At 47.9% G+C, this 20,646-nt stretch overlaps 2 protein-coding genes across 5 annotated transcripts in view; both read left to right on the forward strand.

Annotated features, from left to right (window-relative positions):
* Nucleotides 1-20,646, forward strand: part of MID2 (midline 2) — a 336,918-nt gene that overhangs the window by 31,814 nt on the left and 284,458 nt on the right. The gene's annotated exons all lie outside the window — the stretch shown is intronic.
* On the forward strand, nucleotides 20-11,041 carry LOC141994174 (myb/SANT-like DNA-binding domain-containing protein 7). The gene is made up of 2 exons (XM_074964325.1): nucleotides 20-3,191; nucleotides 10,515-11,041. Exons 1-2 carry the CDS (start codon nucleotides 2,669-2,671, stop codon nucleotides 10,553-10,555), a joined length of 564 nt encoding a protein of 187 aa, XP_074820426.1. The 5' UTR covers nucleotides 20-2,668; the 3' UTR covers nucleotides 10,556-11,041.

The following is a 20,646-nucleotide window of genomic DNA, read 5'->3' on the forward strand; positions in this document are numbered from 1 at the left end:
TGTCACGTAGCATTCTGTTCTCTGTTTGCTAAGGACTGCTGCTCATGGATGCTAGCGCCTTTGGACAGTTTACAGGTTTCTGTAAAATCTAACAAGTGCACTGTAAACCTACCACTCACGGCCATCACAAAGGGTGGCTTGGCTTCAGATTCTTGCAGAACAGGGCTGGCTATATAGCTCACCAGTTTTCTAAGTGACATATCTGGTGTATGGTGCATTAGGGAGCCTGCTTAAAAAAAACCCCATAGTTTTTGCTCCCAAGTACATCCTAATCCAATCAGACTAAGCAAATAGAATAATAGCAGCTGATGGTTAAACATTAGGCAACATCTGTTATTGGCATGATCCTTCCCCACTGCAAATTTTCCAACCCAGAGGACTATGACTCTTCATTTCACACTGGGTGAGTAGGAGATCGCTGCAGAGGGAAAGGTTTCATTTCACTGTCAGGAGAAATACCTTAATCAATTGATTAAATAGTATTAGCTGTTTAGACTGATAGGAAATGCTTAACTCTGGTACAATGGAAGGAGAAAGGACTGCAGAGCATTGTGGACTGAGAGAATTCTGGGCGAGGCACAAATATAGAGAGTATAACTTCTAGGTCATGACCTTTGATGGGGTGACAGGTATTCTGCATATGGAGAAGCCTAAAAATGTTGCTGTGTTGTTAGACGGCAGGGATGCACACAGAGCTGCTCAGTAAAGCAGAGATGTTATCTGGAAAGAACAAAACAAAACAAGCCACTTGTCCTTCTCTGTCAGTCATTCTGGGAAACTAAAGCGCACATGGCTCTCTACTTGCAGTGGAAAAAATAAGAGCAACTGCTACAGAGTGCAGGTTGCAAGGCAGCTTGCCTGGTGGCCCAGGGATGGATGTGTACACTGGGGCGAGTGGCCCTAGGCGCTCTGACTGCAGGGGCAGCACTGGGAAGCCAGAGCTGAAGAATCAAAGTAGCAGAGATAGGATTAATAGGACGTGTGATACCAGAACGGCCTGGTCCCACCCTCCTATTGAGGAAACTGGTGTTATGATCTCAGGGGGCCAAGGTAATATGGAAGGAGGGACACCCCCGTGAGTTGGCACCTTGTTATGGAAGAGGTAGAGCCCGGTCTTTGATCATGCTTGGAGGGGGTATCTCCAGCGCCTGGAGCCATGGTTGTGAGAGGTACACGTGCTGTGCCAGTAGTTGGTTTTATCATTAGGAACGCGGATGGTGGTTGCTCACCTACGGGCAGCACAGTGTCACATCTTGCAAGGCACCGAGACAGACTGCCAGACAGGTGTGGCAAGGGAGGAGCCCGGCTCTCCTCGCATGGATAGGGAGGTGTAAGAGACAGGTCCTGGAAGCTATGTTTAGATTGCTAGGAAAGAGAGGGCTCTGTGGCAGCTTTCCCTGGAATGCCTCCAGTTCCACACACATGGCCAGCAAGACCAGAGGGCATCTCAGAGCCCAGGTGAGGGTGACTGAAAGGAGGGTTTTACGTCAGGCAGTGGGGAACTTTTGGGGGAGCGCAGAGTCCATTTGGAAGGGGAACAGGGTTCCACACTTACCCAAAGGAGAGCCAGACAGCTGATGTGCCCAGCTAACATGGTTTTGAGGGGTTATTTATTCTAGTGGGAGGGGATAAGGAGCATTCATGTTGGAGAAAGATCTCTGCTAGGGATCTTTATAACACAAAGGTCTCTCCGTAGCTGGGAAAGGACAGAACAGAAATGATAGATAAACTGGGGCAGGGACAGATTGAGATCAGAGGTAAATTCTGAATAGGATTAAGGTGTTAGCTAAAGAAACTAAATGAAAAATACACATGGCCAAAAATATAACAGTAAAAGTCTATAGAGCAAGACAAGAAGCTAATGTCTCAAAATGGGTGAACTCAAATGCCGGGCAATGGAAAAGGAGCCTGAGATGTTGGGGATCACTGAGACCTGGTGGAATGACAAAGATCCATGGAATAGTGAGGACAGCAAATCAGTGTGCTAAACCTGGCTCTGAATTACCCACCAAGGACAGCTGAGATCCTAGAGGTGGGAGAGCATCATTTACCTGGAAGCTTTCATAGACTCTAATGAACTAGAACTTCTAAGTGGAGAGAGCCATACTGAGAAATAGGTAACAGTTTGTATCCAGAGTCACCAGAATACAAAGGTACTACCAGAGTTATATTGCTGACCTCTTGATCATGGAAAGGATGCTGAGTACCTAGTGCTGAGGGAGTTTAAAGAGGCAACTAAGTCTAATAAAACAGCAATAATAGGTGGCGGCTCACATGTTAAGTGGCCAGATGTCACAATCAGACATGATTTAGGCCTGGTCTACACTACGAGTTTGTCGAATTTAGCAGCATTAAATCGAATTAACCTTGCACCCGTCCACATAACAAAGCCATTTTTGTCGACATAAAGGGCTCTTAAAATCGATTTCTGTACTCCTCCCCGATGAGGGGATTAGCACTGAAATCTACATCGCCATTTTGAACTAGGGTTAGTGTGGACGCAATTTGATGGTATTGGCCTCCGGGAGCTATCCCACAGTGCACCATTGTGACTGCTCTGGACAGCACTCTGAACTTGGATGCACTGGCCAGGTGTACAGGAAAAGCCCCGGGAACTTTTGAATCTCATTTCCTGTTTCGCCCGGCGAGCTCATCAGCACAGGTGACCATGCAGTTCCAGAATCAAAAAAGAACTCCAGCATGGACTGAACGGGAGGTCCTGGATCTGACAGCTGTATGGGGAGACAAATCCGTACTATCAGAACTACGTTCCAAAAGACAAAATGCTAAAACATTTCAAAAAATCTCCAAGGACATGATGGACAGAGGTTACAGCAGGGACACAACACAGTGCTGTGTGAAACTTAAGGAGCTCAGACAAGTGAACCAGAAAACCGAAGAATCAAACGGACACTGCAGGACAGAGCCCCAGACATGCCGCTTCTATGCTGAGCAGCATACAATTCTAGGGGGAGCCACCACCACTACCCCAGCACTGTCCGTGGACTCCGATGATGGGGTACTCTCTGCCGTGCCTGAGGATTTTGCGGATGGGGAAGATGAGGAGGAAGAGGAGGAGGACGAGCTTGAGGAGAGCACACAGCACACCGTTCTCCCCAACAGCCAGGATCTTTTTATCACCCTGACTGAAATACCCTCCCAACCCAAACAAGCAGGAGAAGGGACCTATGGTGAGTGTACCTTTTCAAATATAATACATGGTTTAAAAGCAAGCGTGTTTAATGATTAATTTGCCCTGGCATTCACGGCCAGTACAGCTACTGGAAAAGTCTGTTAACTTGTCTGGGGATGGAGCGGAAATCCTCCAGGGACATCTCCATAAAGCTCTCCTGGAGGTACTCTCAAAGCCTTTGCAAAAGGTTTCTGGGGAGAGCAGCCTTATTCTCTCCTCCATGGTAGGACACTTTACCACGCCATGCTAGTGTAACCCTTCTGCCTGTCAGAGTTGGCAGCAACAAGGCAAGGGCCGGGTTCAGTATCTAGGGATTCCATTCCAATAACACGATGCAAAACTGACTCGAGTCCCCACCCAGTGACCTGGGACAAATATATATCACCCCCGCTGGGCGCCTCCAAGAGGCAATACTTCCCCTCTCGCAAGCACAGAGTCTGAGTGTAGCAAAAAGCCTTTTAATAGCAGAGAGAAACAATGTGGCATTATGTTTGGGGAAACACCACCAACAGGATTCATAACACAACCCATGAGCCAAAACCCACCCCAAGCAAATTGGGGTCTGTCCTTTCCCTTCGGTTCTTGAGTCCAGCAACCCAAAAGTCTCTGTCCCTGGTCAGGGCAGCCCCAGAGTTCGAAAGTTTACCTCCCAACCTGGGTGGAGATGGGGAGGGGGTTAAGGGCCACCTTACATGGTCCAAAGCTGATTGCCCCACCTCTCCATGGGGCTCTGCTCTGCCAGCTGTCCCACAGACTGCTCCGCAATATATCTTCAGGCTCCCCCACTACTTAACACAACACTCAGTGATTTCAGCTTGTAGTAGGGGAACCTCAGTGCTGGTGCACCATTAGCCCAAAGTGAATTCAGCTCAGCAGCCTGTAACTAGACTCCTAATGGAATCAAAATTAGCTCTGATATTCCACAGTGGAGAGAGGAGGAAGTGCAATTAGCATGTAGGGCCCTCACCGGGGGGCCCATGCCACCAAGTATTAATACCTGTCCCCAGCCTCTCTCCCTTCACTGGGGTTTGGAGCCCATGACCCTTGCCTAGCGAGTGCTGCTTAGTTGATGGTGAGTCCCTCCATCATAACAAAAGGCCAAGTACAGTTCACTGTCCTTGATTCACATAATCAGGATAACAGTTTATTCCTGCCCCAATAACAGAGAAACTGGGGCTCCTACAGCAGCCAAAGTGACCATCTAGGCAGGGTGGGTGTGCCTATGCAAATGAGATCAGCCCCTGAAGTTCTTTTCCACAACCCACCATGGCTCGCCACCAGATGTCAGGGTAGAGCTCATCCTGACTCTGCTTACATCCTCCCCCCAGCCGAGAATTTGTTGTCCCGACGAATCATACTCCCTATTATACCATTCACTGGTTCCCTCCAAAGGGCCTCAGAAAGCCCACTTCAGCTTTCACAAGCCTGTGTGCTAAGTGTATTGGCTCCTCACTAGTCACCCCAGGTGCCTCATAAGTTAACCGTTTTATTCGTCTTATTACCCTGTCTCATCTATTGAGAATTTCTGTTGCAGGGATAGGCAGGACATCTTCTTGGGCGACGGATGGAGAGGTTTCCTTTGAGGATCCCTCGGCTACTGGCATAGGCCCCTGCATCTCCGGTTCTGACCGTGGAAGGTCCAGTGTGACTAGGGCTCCCTCCCCCTGGATGTCTCCACTGTCCAATAACCTGTGTGCATCATCACAGGGGGGTCCCATCGGTGGCACAGGGGTGCCAGTAACAGGCCTGAATGCCTCTGTCATGGGGTTTAGGGCGGAGGAGGGGGAGCTCTCTCTTGGTTCGAGACTGAAATCTTGTCTCCATTCCAGGATACACCATGGTTGTGTCTTCCTCCTCAGACTCACTCTCGGATGTGCTGAATTGGGGTAGGTTAGCTGCAGGGGGCCTGCTGTCCATGTTGGATGGCGGCTTTGGTCTAGCACTTCTGTTCTGCCCGGCTGCCCTGTCGTGGCCCATCTCATAAGGGGTGCTTACAAATTCCCCCACAGGGAGCAAAAGGTTTCTATGCACTGTCTTCATTTGCCCTGGACCGTCTTCAGGTTTGATCTTGTAGACCGGCAGATCTCTCAGCTTTTCCATCACCAGGTAAGGTATTGCCTTCCATCTGTCAGCTATCTTGTGTTTGCCAGCAATACCCAAATTTCGCAGCAGGACTGTGTCCCCCGGCTGGAGCTCCTGCGAACGCACTCTAGCATCATATTGATGTTTGTTGCGGTCTGCGTTCTTCCAAGCCGCAGAGGTAGCTCAGTGATAAGCATCCCGCAGCTTTTCTCTTAGTCAGGATACATATTGCTGATGAGTTTCATAGCTATCTCCATCCTCTGATACACCAAAGCACAAGTCTATGGGTAATCTTGGTTCTCGCCCAAACATCAAGAGATATGGGGTGACTTCTGTGGCATCGTTCTTTGTGGCATTGTAGGCATGCACCAGAAATGTGACATGCTGGCTCCAGGTTGCCTTCTGCTCTGGTCGCAAAGTTCTCAACATATCTAATAGGGTTCGGTTGAACCTCTCTGTCTGAGGATCACCTTGGGGGTGATAAGGCGTTGTCCTAGACTTTTTAATTCCTGCTATCTTCAGCACCTCCTTCAGAAGGTGACTCTCAAAATCCCGCCCCTGATCAGAGTGTATCCGAGCTGGGAATCCATAGACTGAGAAATATTTGTCCCACAATACTAGAGCGACAGTGGTGGCCCTCTGATCACATGTGGGATATGCCTGCGCATACCGTGTAAAATGGTCAGTCACTACTAGAATTTTCCCAACATTCCTCTTGTCTACCTCCGAAGACAAGAAATCAATGCATACCAGTTCCAAAGGTTTGTTGCTGGTGATGTTCTTGAGATATGCAGCCCTCGTGGGCAGAGTTTTCCTTTGAACACATCGAGCGCAAGTCTCACATTTCCTGCGAACATCTTCAGCCATCTGGGGCCAATAGAACCTACTACGAATAAGTTCCAGGGTCCTCTCCATCCCTAAATGTCCAAAATTATCATGCAGGGCCCTCATGGCCAGGGCTCTGTACTCTTTTGGCAGCACTAGTTGTGCTCTTTGCTTTTGTAAAGGGTCGGTGGTCATTCGGTGTAGCACTCCCTGAATCAGTTTTAGTTTGGTCCATTCTCTCAATAGTAGTTTACCCTCCGGGTTAGGTGGGACAACCGCAGCTGGGCTTTGCCCCTCCCTTTTGGCAAGTAGTGTATCATGAATGTCAATATCTTGCAGCTGGGCTTCTTGCCAGTCAGCTGCATTGAGCATTCCAGCTTGTGGGTGGGATAGCGAGTTTCACTATCAGACAGTCCTCGGCTGGAAAGGCTACAGGTTTACGTTTGCCTTCCACTTTCTGGTACAGGACTGCTCCCAGACCCTCCAAACTGGCATCAGTATGCAGGATAAATGGTTTGCTTGGGTCAGCAAAGACTAGGACTGGAGCATGAGTTAGGCAAGTAATGATTTCTCGAAAAGCCCTTTCAGATCTCTTATCCCACCATGGCCCAAATGGTTCGGAGGGGCCATAGTGTCTCTGCACAGCAGGCTTTGGGGACCTCCCCTTATTCTTGGTCTTAGATTTGTTCTTGCTGGACTGATGTCCCCTGGTAAGATCATTCAGAGGCTTTACAATCGTAGCATAGTTTTTCACAAATCTGCGGTAGTAGCCACTAAATCCAAGAAAGGTCTTGAGTTCTCTGTAGTTACTTGGACATGGCCATGTAGTGAGTGCTTCTATTTTATCGGGATCAGTACTCACACCCTCTTGGGACATGATGTGACCCACATACTTCACTGAGGTTCTGCAGAACTGGCATTTGTCAATTGAAAGCTTCAGACCATAATCCTCCAACCTATCAAGCACTTTAAGAAGTCTTTCTTCATGCTCCTCTAAGGTTCTTCCAAACACAATCAGGTCATCCAAATAAACTAACACTTGCAGTAAATTCATGTCTCCCACAACTTTCTCCATGAGACGTTGAAAGGTGGCAGGTGCTCCAGAAATCCCTTGGGGCATGCGTTCGAACTGATAAAACCTTAATGGGCAGATGAAGGCTGTCTTCTCCTTATCTTCTTCTCCCAGAGGGATCCGGTAGTATCCACTTTGAAGATCCAACACAGAGAACCACTGGCTTCCCAGCAAACAGTCTAAGGCATCTTGGACTCGAGGCATAGTGTACGGCTGTTTAGGGTGCGGTAGTCAATACGCATCCGGATTTTCCCATTCTTTTTACGGACCACCACAATGGGTGAGGCATATGGGCTGCGGGACTCTGTAATGATGCCATTCACAGCCAGCTCCTGAAGATGATGTCGCACATCTTCCATCTCAGAGAGAGCAATCTTCCTAGATCTCTCCCTGAAAGGTCAAGAGTCATGTAGTCTGATATTGTGCTCTACTCCTTTTGCACATCCCACTCATGCAGCGAGAACACCTTGGATCTTTCACAAAGTTTCTTCCTCAGGCGATCTTTCCACTCCTCGGACACTGGTGAATCTCCAAAGTCAAACTTTGCTGGGTCTATTGTCGGAACTTGAGTTTCACACTGGGGTTTTACAATCAGCTCAGGCTCAAAGAGGTCCGCTATCTTTTGTCCTTGCTTCACAACAACATCACAACTCGTTTCATTAGCAATCAGTATAGTCACCCTTTCCTGGGCTTCAGCAGGTAGGGTTATGACTCCACTGGGGACCAGCACTCCTTCAGGGAGCTCTCCTCCCATCGGCTGCTCTATCATTGCTAACGTCCCTTTACAGCCTTTCAGCCAGGTACTCATGACAAGCACTTCTTGCTCTGTCCTTGCAGGTACTACTAAGGGGGTCGTGCCCGCATACTTCAGTGCCCCAATCGGTAGCTCAGATGTGTCCCTTTTAGCGCTCTCAATTTTCCTATGGGCTTCAGCACAAAGCGTATGGATCATCAGGGTATTCAGGTACTGGTCCCCAGCCCGCCTTCTGCAGTAATCCGCGAGTACCTTGAAGAGACTGGAGTTGGTCCCTGTCAGCACAGACACATCAGAGGTCCCTTTAGGGTCAGGGCATATTAAGGTAGCTGTGTCTACCTCTTCTCTTACCCCAGAAACCTCCTCTGGGAATTCCAGGTGCACTATGACATACCCTTGGTAGGGGTATTCATCCATGCTGAGGCCACACAGGCCAAGGCCAGTCAGTGGCTGTATAGGCAGGTGTCTAAGCATCTGTTGGTAGAATGACTGAAATATAATAGTCACTTGAGATCCAGTGTCAAGCACTGCTTTACACTCCACCCCTTCAATCCTCACTGTGACCTCTGCTTGAGGCCCTATCAGTCCTGTGGGGATCCCAGCTGGACAGTCTTCTGGGGGAATCTTCAAATCCTGCAGGCCTGGGGGGTCCCCGTCCCCAGACCCTCTGGCAGCTACCGAATCTCTCCCAACTGATCCTCAGCTTTCCATACACCAAGGAGGGGTTTTCTTCTTTACGGCACTTGGCAGCACTGTGTGTCCATCCTGACCACGTCGGTAGCAGAAGAATTGACCTTTCCCCCTTCGCCTGGGTGGGATGGTGGCTCTAAATGTGGGCTTCTCAATTGCCACAGTTTGAGGCTTCTTATTCCTGGAAGTCTTAACTCGGTCAACGGTGCTTTGCAGCTCAGCTATCCGTTCCGTCAGGACCTGCATTTGTTGGGCAAGTTCGTCTCTGGTGCTCACCATCAGTACACTGGCCGTTTGCAGTGGTGTCGTGCTGGCTGGCTCCGATGTTTGTTTGGGCTTCCCAAAACTCACTGGCAGCCTGCCTTTCTTCCTCCTCTCTGACCTCTTTTATCAGCTGGGAGTAACTTGGGGGATGTTCCCGTCGTTCTCTTAGCTGGAGATGAAGTAGAATCGGGTTCTGATACTGAGTTCCTCTTACAATTTGAGCCAGTCTGGTCTGATCCATCTGCTCAGCAGTCACTGCTCCCCTCATGACAGCTCTCTGAAGCAGTCTCTCCAGTCTCTGTATGTAGGCTGAAGCCTTCTCACCCTTTTGCTGTCGGGAATTAAGGAACTTACAGTAGCTGTCTTCAGGGCCCTCTACGCTCCCAAAGGTGTGTTCAAGGGCCTCTAGGCAGTCCTTCACACTGACCCTAAGGTCAATGAGCTTCAGGGTGCGAATAACATCTAATGGTTGGCCGCCAAGGCTCTCTATGAGACATCTTCACTTTTCTGCATCTGGTACGGTCCACTCTTGCAGCATTTCAGTGGTATGCTATAACCAGGGCTCAAACTCCTCCTGCCCAGCAAATAACCTTAACTTATGACAAGAGTTTAACACAGCATGGGACAGCACAACCTTTTCCAATGTTTGCCCCAGAGCTTTTGTCCAATCATCAGCCGAGGCTGCAGCGTCTGAGCTAGAAGCTGCTGAGCCGGGGCCCAACAAACCTGACATTATTAGCCATTATACATACAGTAATTTCCTCAAAATATAAGCACAAACAAAACAAAATATTTGTTTCCCAATGTCGTGGATCACTCAACAGGTGCTTGCGAGGGGTACTGACCCAGGGATCCCGGACGAGCCCCCAAAAATGTCAGGGTAGAGCTCATCCTGACTCTGCTTACACTAGTAGCAAGTAATCTGGTATCACTGCATGACAAAGCCTGGCAGCGTATGGTCCTGGTGTTTGCTGGCATTCAAGCAACATCCATTCTTTATCTCTCTGTGTTATACTCAGGAGAGTGATATCGTTCATGGTAACCTGGTTGAAATATGGGAATTTAATTAAGGGGACATTCAGAGGTGGCCGTTCCTACTGGGCTGTTTGCCTGTGGCTGAAAAGAAATCCTACCCGCAGTTAGCCAAGCGGTGGGGGGGTAGGAGAGGGGGATTGGCACTGAGCTGTTTGCGTTTGGCTAGGAGTGATCTTCCGTGATACCAGCCATGTGGTGGGGGGAGGGGTAAAGCGATCATCGCAGAGAATTGGATGGCGGGGGGTTAGTTTGGTTTCTTCTGCTGCACGTTAACACGAAAACCACAGCACTAAATGGCCAACTCAACAGGCTTTGCTTGGTATGGGAAAGGAGGGCGCTGCTGTTATGAAGGTTGCAGAAGCCGAAAGACTATGGCTTACCATGGCCGCTTGCAAGCCGAATTCTATTGCCCGGCACTGTGTGTGTGATCTCTAACACCAGAGCCATAGGCACTCAATATAAGATGCAAAATGCGAACGTGTACTGAAATCACATGTACTATGTAATGTGAATAGTGTTGTTCACTGTGAAAGAGTATAGCCATTGTTCTATAAAATGTATCTTTTTAAAGACTTCACTCGCTATTTTTCCTCCCGCAGCTGCAAATGTTTCAAGCCTCCCTCCTCCGTCCCAAAGGTGATCTCAGATAAGGCGGCGAAAAAAACGCACGTGCGATGAAATGCTCTCTGAGCTCATGCAGTCGTCCGGCACTGACAGAGCTCAGCAGAATGTGTGGAGGGACGCAGTAGCACAGTACAGGAAAGCAGCCAATGAACGTGAGGACAGGAGGGATGATCGAGATGAGAGGTGGCAGCAGGAAGATCAGAGGAGGCATGATGCAATGCTGGGGCTACTGTGGGATCAAACGGACATGCTCCGGCGTCTGGTGGAGGTTCAGGAACGGCAGCAGGATCACAGACTGCCGCTGCAGCCCCTGTGTAACCACCCGCCCTCCCTCCTCCCCAAGTTCCATAGCCTCCTCACCCAGACGCCCAAGAGTGCGGGGGGGAGGCTCCGGGCTCCCAACCACTCCACCCTAGTGGACAGCCCAAGCAACAGAAGGCTGTCATTCAACAAGTTTTGAAGTGGCCTTTTCCTTCCCTCCTACCCTCCTCCCACACCCCACCCGGGCTACCTTGTGAGTTATCTCCCTATTTTTATAATCAATTAATAAAGAATACTTGGTATTTAAACGATAGTGACTTTCTTTCCTTTGCAAGCAAGCTGTGATTGAAGGTGGGAGGGCGGGTGGCTTACAGGGAATTAGTCAACCAAGGGGGCGGGTTTTCATCAAGGAGAAACAAACAGAAGTGTCACACGGTACCCTGGGCAGTCATGAAACTGGTTTTCAAAGCTTCTCTGATGTGCAGTGCTTCCTGCTGTGCTCTTCTAATCACCCTGGTGTCTGGCTGCACGTATTCAGCGGCTAGGCAATTTGCCGCAACCTCCCACCCTGCCATAAATGTCTCCACCTTACTCTCACAGAGATTGTGGAGCACACAGAAGCAGTAATAACAGTGGGAATATTGGTTTCGCTGAGGTCTCAGTTAGGGAATCCCATTGCAGCAAAGCTATCTACTATGACCTGCACATTTCCCAGAGTCACTACCTTTGATAGCAGCAGCTCAATGATTGCGTTGGCTACTTGCATCACAGCAACCCCTGTAGTACATTTGCCCACTCCAAATTGATTCCCGACTGACAGGTAGCTGTCTGGCGTTGCAAGCTTCCACAGGGCTATTGCCACTCGCTTCTCAACTGTGAGGACTGCTCTCATCTTGGTATTCCTGTGCTTCAGGGCAGGGGAAAGCAAGTCACAAAGTTCCATGGAAGTGCCCTTACGCATGTGAAAGTTTCGGAGCCATTGGGAATCATCCCAAACCTGCAACGCTATGTGGTCCCACCAGTCTGTGCTTGTTTCCTGGGCCCAGAATCGGTGTTCCATGGCATGAGCCTGCCCCATTAATACCAGGATCTCCAAATTGCCGGGGACCACAGTTTTAGAGAAATCTGTGTCCATGTCCTCATCACTCTCATCACCGTTCTGCCATCGCCTCCTGGCCTGGTTTTTCAGGTTCTGCATAAACTGCACGATAATGTGTGAGGTGTTTACAATGGTCATAACTGCTGCGGTGAGCTGAACAGGCTCCATGCTTGCCGTACTATGGTGTCTGCTCAGGCAATCCAGGGAAAAGGGCGCGAAAGGATTGTCTGCCATTGCTTTCATGGAGGGAGGGTTGACTGACGACATTTACCCATAACCACCCGCGACAAATTTTTGGCCCCATCAGGCACTGGGAGCTCAGCCCAGAATTCCAATGGGCAGCGGGGACTGTGGGAACTGTGGGATAGCTACCCACAGTGCACCGCTCGGAATGTCGACGCTTGCCACGGTATTGTGGACGCACACCACCGAATTAATGTGCTTAGTGTGGATGCATGCACTCGACTTTACACAATCTGTTCCCAAAAATAGACTTCGGTAAAATCGGAGTAATTTCATAGTGTAGACAAGGTTAGAGAGAAGCAGTTTCTTGACACCTTGAGTGATTGTTTCCTGCAACAGCTAGTTTTACAGCACATAAGGAGAGAGCTATCTGAAGACAGCTAGCTAGAGACATAATTAAAACAACCCAAAATAACACTAGCAGCAGCTAAGGACCAAGAGTTCCTTTCAGAGTCTCGGAAGAGGTAAGCCTGTGAGAGAGTGGCTGGGTCTGCTAGACAACCAGAGAGTAAAGGAAGAAATTAAGGAAGAAGGATGTTGCAGAGAAGCTAAATTATTTCTTTCCATTTATCAAGAGGATGTTGGGGAAGATAAAGATGAGCTATGGCAGAAAGTGAGGTACTTTCTGGAACAAATGGCTAAATTAAACAGCAGCAGATCATCAGGTCCTGTGACTGCTGCCAACTGTTCTGGAGGAATTCAGAACTGAAGTGACTGAGCGCTAAAAGATCACGTAATCTCTCATTAAAGTCAGCTGCTCCACAGGAGTAAAACCTCGTTGACTCTATCTTTAATTTTAAAAAAAGGTAGAAAGAGGGATTTGGGGAATTTACAGACCAGTAAGGGCTTTTTTTAGTGCCAAGAAAATTAGTTGAGAAAATAATTAAAAACTAGAGTGAGAAAATACTTAACGGAATGTGGCAGATTAGGGACACCCAAACATCATTTCTGTATAGGAAAACTAGGCCTGTCTAGTCTACAAGGATTCTGTGAGCATTTCAACAAAATGACAGTGGAGAACTGGCTGAGATAATTTATTTGGACTTTTAAAATCCTTTGTCAAAGTCCACGAGTTATTAAGGAAACTAGGTAGCCATGGGATTAAAGTTTTTTGTCATGAATTAGAAATTAATTTAGGGCTAATCTACATTACTGTGCTACATCGGCACAGGTATGCTGACAGGAGAGAGCTCTCCCATAGGCGTAATGACTCCACCTCAACGAGAGGCAGAAGCTGCCGACATAGCGTGCTGTAGATACTGCTTTAAATCTATGTAACTTACGTCACTCAGGGGGGTGGCTTTTTCGTACTCCAAGTGACATAACTTACATCAACTTAAGCGGTAGTTGTAGACAAGCCCTAAGAGTCAAAACAAGAGCAAGATTGTGTGCACATGTATGCATGCACAAATACACATGGACGCGCGCACACACAAATTTCAACATTGCCAAAGGTTTTTCACGTTCCAGGTTTCCGTTCTGAGCCTGGTGGATTTTGTTTATTTCAGTTACTAACTCACACAATATGAAAAGAACATTACTAAGGTGCAAAGCCAAGCATGCCAAAGTTAGGAAATGCCAGAATTAAGGTTGCCTGTCCAAATTTAATTTGGCCTTCTTGTGTGTGTGCATTGTGACAGTCTTTAATTACAGGTTTCAGAGTAGCAGCCGTGTTAGTCTGTATCCGCAAAAAGAAAAAGAGGACTTGTGGCACCTTAGAGACTAACAAATTTGTTTGAGCATAAGCTTTCGTGAGCTACAGCTCACTTCATCGGATGCATTCTTTAATTACATGATCACATACTGTTTTTTCCACCTACCCCCTACCTCATTCAGTGCACAGGATGGATCTACTCTGGGGATGCATCAGGGATGGGCAGTGAAGGGGACTGTTCTCTGTAGGATCTGCGCTTCATTTGTTGCAGAAGCTGGAATGTGCTTGGAGAATAAGGCAAGGGAATCATAGAATATCAGGGTTGGAAGGGACCTCAGGAGGTCATCTAGTCCAACCTCCTGCTCAAAGCAGGACCAATCCCCAACTAAATCATCCCAGCCAGGGCTTTGTCAAGCCTGACCTTAAAAATATCTAAGGAAGGAGATTCCACCACCTCCCTAGGTAACGCAGTCCAGTGTTTCACCACCCTCCTAGTGGAAAAAGTTTTTCCTAATATCCAACCTAAACCTCCCCCACTGTAACTTGAGACCATTACTCCTTGTTCTGTCATCAGCTACCACTGAGAACAGTCTAGATCCATCCTCTTTGGAACCCCCGTTCAGGTAGTTGAAAGCAGCTATCAGATTCCCCCCTCATTCTTCTCATCCGCAGATTAAACAATCCCAGGGACTACAGGAAGAGAAAGGACATTCTCATGGGTAGGGCAATTGAACGTTGCCCTGGAGAACTGGATTGTATCCTGCCTGCTTCAGAGTATAGTGGTGTTTGAGCTTCTCAGGGAAAAGAGCACCAATTTTTTTAACACAAGCAAAACATATTTTTCCTGAGACGTGTTCTTAGAAATAGATGAACTGTTTTGGTTTAAATAAAAAAAAAATAATAAAAAAAATCAGCTTGAGGCATGGAAAATTTGCCCCCCAATGGTAAAAGTTACAAGCAGCTGAAAAAGGTCTTAAATTTGGAAGTGTCCGGTAACCTTAACAGGTGTTGCTACCAGCCCTGCCTTTAATTATCTGCAAACAGAGTTGACTAGTGAGCTGCAAAACTTGCAGAAAACACACGATTATTTTGCCTAGTCAGTTCTAGAGGAGACTGAGGAATTGGAGAAGGAACTAATAGAGGTGAAATTAAGCGCTGGCAAATGCAAGACAATGTCTATGGGAAGGGAGAATGTGATCTATTCATGCACCTTGGTGGTTTCTAAATTAACTGTAACCACTTACGCAAGGGACCTTGATGTCAATGTACACTGGTCAATAAAACTACTGCTCAATATGCAAAAGGCATAATTAACCTGTGGAACTCATTACCACAGGATAGCATTGAGGCCAAGTGCTTAGGAGGATTAGATTTTTATGGGGTAAAGAGATTATCCACAGCTATGTTAGGTAGGATTTTTTTTTTTAAATGTGGAATACCTTCATGTTTCAGGGCAAAAATTAACTGCCTAATCAGATGGAATTATGAAGAAATGTGTTTGTGGAGATTCTTCCAAAATCGGCTAATACGGGGTTTCTTGCACTTTCTTGTGAAGCCTCTGTCTCTGAGTCACTGTCAGAGACAGGCTAGCGGACTGTAAGGATCAGTGGTCTGATCTGGTGTGGCAAATTCCTAACAAACGCATAGAAACGGCAGCCATCAGTTTTGAGCATAAAGGTACCATGTTGAGCTGTAACTACGTTTTGGGAGTTGCATGGATTGGATACATGAGTGGGCAGTTCACTCCTCGCTGGTCACTAGCTGCTAAGTGAGCTAAGCAGTACTCACGGTAACCCCAAGGGATGCCATGCAGTAGTGGAGATAAATCCTGCAAGACTGAGATTGGTTTGGGGAGGATCAGAGCCAGAGCTTACGGCTTTAGTGTGGGCAAACCACCATTAGGAGAAGAGGGAGAAGATTTTGCAAAATGATGTTTTTAAGGTGGGTGTATCTTGGGAACTCCTTGCTCTAATGACTAGGGTTGCCAACTGTCTAATCACACAAACCCAAACACCCTTGCCCTACCCCTTCTCTGAGGCCCTGCCCCCACTTACTCCATTCCCCCTCCCTCTGTTGCTCGCTCTCCCCCACCCTCACTCACTTTCACCCGGCTGGGGCAAGAGGTTGGGGTGCAGGAGCGGGGTGCGGGCTCTGGGCTGGGGGATGGAGCCGAGGGGTTTGGAGTATGAGAGGGGGCTTCGGGCCGGGGCAGGAGGTTGGGATGCAGGAGGGAGTGCAGGCTCTGGGAGGGAGTTTGGGTGCAGGAGGAGGTTCTGAACTGGGGCAGGGGGTTGGGGTGCAGGAGTTATGCAGAATGTGGGCTCTGGCCGGGCGGCGCTTACCTCGGGCACCTTCCAGAAGCAACCAGCATGTCTGGCTCCTAGGCTCAGGGGCACACAGGTGGCTCGACATGCTGTCCCTGCCTGCAGGCACCGCCCCCCGCAGCTCCCATTGGCCGTGGTTCCTGGCCAACAGAAGCTGCGGAGTCCTGCACACAGAGCAGGGACAGCATAGATTCATAGATATTAAGGTCAGAAGGGACCATTATGATCATCTAGTCTGACCTCCTGCACAATGCAGGCCACAGAATCTCACCCACCCACTCCTGCAATAAACCTCTCACCTATGTCTGAACTACTGAAGTCCCCAAATCATGGTTTAAAGACTTCAAGGTGCAGAGAATCCTCCAGCAAGTGACCCGTGCCCCATGCTACAGAGGAAGGCGAAAACCCCCCAGGGCCTCTTCCAATCTGCCCTGGAGGAAAATTCCTTCCCGACCCCAAATATGGTGATTAGCTGAACCCTAAGCATATGGGCAAGATTCACCAGCCAGATACCCATGAAAGAATTCTCTGTAGTAACTCAGATCCCACCCCATCTAACATCCCATCAGGCCTATTCACCATGAATATTTAAAGATCAATTAATTGCCAAAATCATGTTATCCCATCAGCACGCAGAGAAGCCCTGGCCGCCCCTTTGCCTAGGAGCCAGAGGGATGTGCCGGTCAGTTCTGGGAGCTGCGTGGAGCCAGGGCAGGTTGGGAGCCTGCCTTAGCCCTGGGCCCTCGCTGTACCACTGACTGGACTTTTAGAGGCCTATTAAAATCTCCCAGGTGGCTTTCAATAGCCACCGGGAGATTGATGCCGATTCCAGGAGACTCCTGGCCAATCTGGGAGGGTTGGCAACCCTACTAAAGACCGCAGATTTGGATTGCTCATGCTACACAGTGAGGCATTACAAATTTCGAGATAATCCGAGTAAGCATGCAGGTTTTAGAGTATGGAGAAGAGTCTCCCTTTAAACAGATAGTGATGCTCAATCTTACCTATAGTGGAGTTGGTGCTCCGCTCTCATACCTGCTCTGCAATCTATATAGTGTCAATGTTGCGTTCAATGACTCTTCTGCTGTCTTTGTCCTTCTTTATTTGTCCTTCTTTTGCATGCATCCTATGAAGTGAGCTGTAGCTCACGAAAGCTTATGCTCAAATAAATTTGTTAGTCTCTAAGGTGCCACAAGTACTCCTTTTCTTTTTACAGCTGCTTTTGTTTCTCACCATCAACAACTTGCCATCAGTGTAGTTTTTATCCTGCCACAGCTTCTTTGTCCTGGCTCTAATAGACCGGCACTCTGTTGAACAGGAAGTATCCATGTACTGATACGTATGACATGCTTGGCAGAGCAGAATCTGCCTATTCTATTAGGAGAAAAAAGATTACAAAAGAAGGGACTAAGGAGAGAGCTTTGTTCATACCAACTTGCTGATAATGAGCTCCATAGGAAGAGGCTTGTTGCTTCAGAGGTGAAGGGTTCTGGCAGGCCACAGTGGGTCCTTGCATCAGGGATTTAAGGTGGACCTATGAAGTCAGAACCAGAACATGTTTGTTGCAGTAAATGAAAATCTGATCATTGACTGCCCTGGCAAGCGCTCTCTGGACTGCTATGGCACCTACTGATCCCAGGAGGAACCATTCGCTTCTCTTTGATTTTGCAAAGCCTCCAAGAGGAGTATTGAAGTTACCTTCCAGGACTGTGCTTGCCTGGGACTGCTCCTTAATTGGGTTAAAATAGCCACTTATTAATGACACCATCTCAGAATATCTCTTTCCCATGTGGTCTCATGAAATCAATTGGCTTGACAGTGCAGGGGACAATCGGCAGGGGGCTGGGGCAGCAAAATAGGTAATGATGGTGTATTGTGGGAGTGGCTGCTAGGATGAAAACCGTGGTTATTTTCCACCTTGCTCAGGCTGGTGAGAGCTCTGGGGCAGAGATGCTGAGGATTTTCTCAGCCATATTGGGAATGGGCTTTACTTATGGCCAGCACTGCTCTTAGGAGCCCCACCCTCAGCGGCCTGTGTTGGGTTATCTGTAAAAGGATCTCTAATCTGCTTCTGTGCGCGGTGCTGCTCGTCTTCCTGTTGAGCAAATTCCTTTGACTCCCTCACCTGCACTCTGCTCACCAACCCACCTCTGAGTTTAGTGATGGAAAGTGTGGCTCACACACCAAGTGTGGAGTTCTGGATTGTGGTACGTGGCTGCTTTTGTCTTCAGCATAGAGTTGTAGCTCAAAGGCTGCAGCTCCCAGCATGTAATGCTCCATCCTGACCAAAAGGAGCTCTGCAGGCCACGTCCTGATGTTAAAGATGGGTACTGGCCCCACTTCGCCCGCCCCTATGCTGGAGAGTTAGAGGAACCCTGGCACCAGAATGAGGCTTGCAGAATTTGATCTACATTTAAAATTGCCCCCTTAGATGCTAAATGTTTACCAATTTCTTACTGAATTAGCACCTTAGATGAGATTTTGATGAAGCAGAAAGAATGCTGGCAATAGCTGATGTCTGATACCTGAACCCCTCTGCTGAGTGGGTGGGAGACTATCGGCTGCTGCATGGAATGACCTTTCAGCAGAATTGCTGCTTAAATATCAATGGAGACCAATCTGAAGCTGCTTGTAACACCAAAATTTTGACAAGCAGAGGCCCTGGGTAGATATGCTGGGAAGGCAACGTCTGTACCAATGGATTATATAACAACATGGAAAGTCATCCCACCCAAGTGTTTCCATAGCAAAAAATATTTGCTTTTATGTTGAACTTTACTGAAACACTGATTCCTGTAACTGTAGCCCTATCCAGCAGCTGCTTTCCTGTAGTTTCCCCAGAGGGTGATTTGTGCTGTGGTTTGGAATAGCTGATCTCTCGGACCCTCATGCCGAGCCCGTGCATTATGACACTTGCTGCTACCTCATGCCTTGTTAATATTGTATAGGTTTTATATTTAGGGAGTTAATTACTGTAAACAAAGCAGATTTTAATCAAATCAGCTGTTCTATCCACTGCATCAGTCACAGACATCAAAGTGAACATCAAAGAGAGAAGAATAAAAGCACTTTGAAAGCAGAGCCAACTGATTCACCCAGGTGCATCTGGACTAGCTTCCCAGTCCATGTCGTTTCTCTGTTTGCTTTAGACCCATTTCAATGGCTCTTTCAGTTATCCCAGATCTAATAGATATTGAAGTGCTGGGCAAAGGAGATTACCGTAAGAATGGCGGTATGAGAACAAAGCAATGGTTCGTGTAGTCCAGTTTTTTGTCTCCTAGTGCTTGAAGGAAGGTGTAAAATCTCTACAGTGCATCTACCCGTGCAATGCTGTTGTGGTGGACTAACTCAGATGGTGAGTAATTGTGACAAAAAGCAGAGATTCCCAAACTTTTCCACGCGTGACCTGAATCTCAGATGCATTGTTTCTCATGACCTGGACAGAATGGCATCCTTCATACAGCATGACCTTGCATGGACCCTATGTGCAAGATCACACTGTGATTTTACAAAATGGTGTCCTCCACACACCTGGGATTGTCCCCACTTAGGATCGCGACCTGTAGTTTGGGAACTGATGCTGTAAAGCAGAAGGACGCAATTCTCTTGGGAATATCCTAGCCATTGTAGCTGCAGCAGGTGTTATTCTTACTAACCAGCCGCACCAGTGACTCCATAAAGAAAGTTACAGGAACCTTTCCTTTTATAATCCTTGCTTGCATATCCTTTGCTAATGTTTTTAGAAAGGCAGACAAACCCATTTTGGCCTGCAATCCCTCTTCCTTCGCCCCAGGTCAGAGGAGAATGTACTTAGTTAGGGCTCATTTCTGCAACTCTTGTATTGCCACTGATCTGAATAAGATTACTTGTGATAGTAAACACTGCTCTCCGTATGGACTGCTGAATTCTGTTTATAAGCACTGGCTTCTTAAAAATAAAGCAGGTGGGCTAACCTAATTGGAGCCTCCCACCTCAGCAAGTGACACATGCTGAGTCAAGGGTGGTTTGTAATAAACGTCAGAAGGTCACAACTCTCTGAACAAACAGAAGGAAATGCAGTGTAGTTGCTAGCAGGAGCAACAACAGTGAGGAATAGCCAGTATGATGGTGAAACAGATATTTAACCCAATCCCTACCATCAGCACAGGCCTGGATGTCACAAAGGAGTACAGCAGAGTCCGCTCAGCAGATGAAAGTACTGGGGCACGTGGCAAAGCTTCTTGGCTGCTCCCCTCACTCTGCCATGGCTCAGACAGGCGTTGCGGTTTGAGAACCGGCACTAGGGCAAAGGGAAAAGCTAGTGCTGGGAACGGTTTCCTTTCTCCAAATGTTTTTGGACACAGCTGCTTTTCCACACTCCGAGACTTGGGTACTTTTGGCAGGCCTCGGAAAGGTTACTGCAGCAGTAAGATACATTACATTTTCAATTACTTAATTTTATCAGCTCTGTGAGCTGGTGTGGGCAGAGATGAAAGTCTGCTCGAGGCACTTGCAAGTGTTATTCCAGGCAGTTCGGAATAGATCGT

This window comes from Natator depressus, chromosome 9 (assembly GCF_965152275.1).
Source record: "Natator depressus isolate rNatDep1 chromosome 9, rNatDep2.hap1, whole genome shotgun sequence".
Lineage (NCBI taxonomy): Eukaryota > Metazoa > Chordata > Testudines > Cheloniidae > Natator > Natator depressus.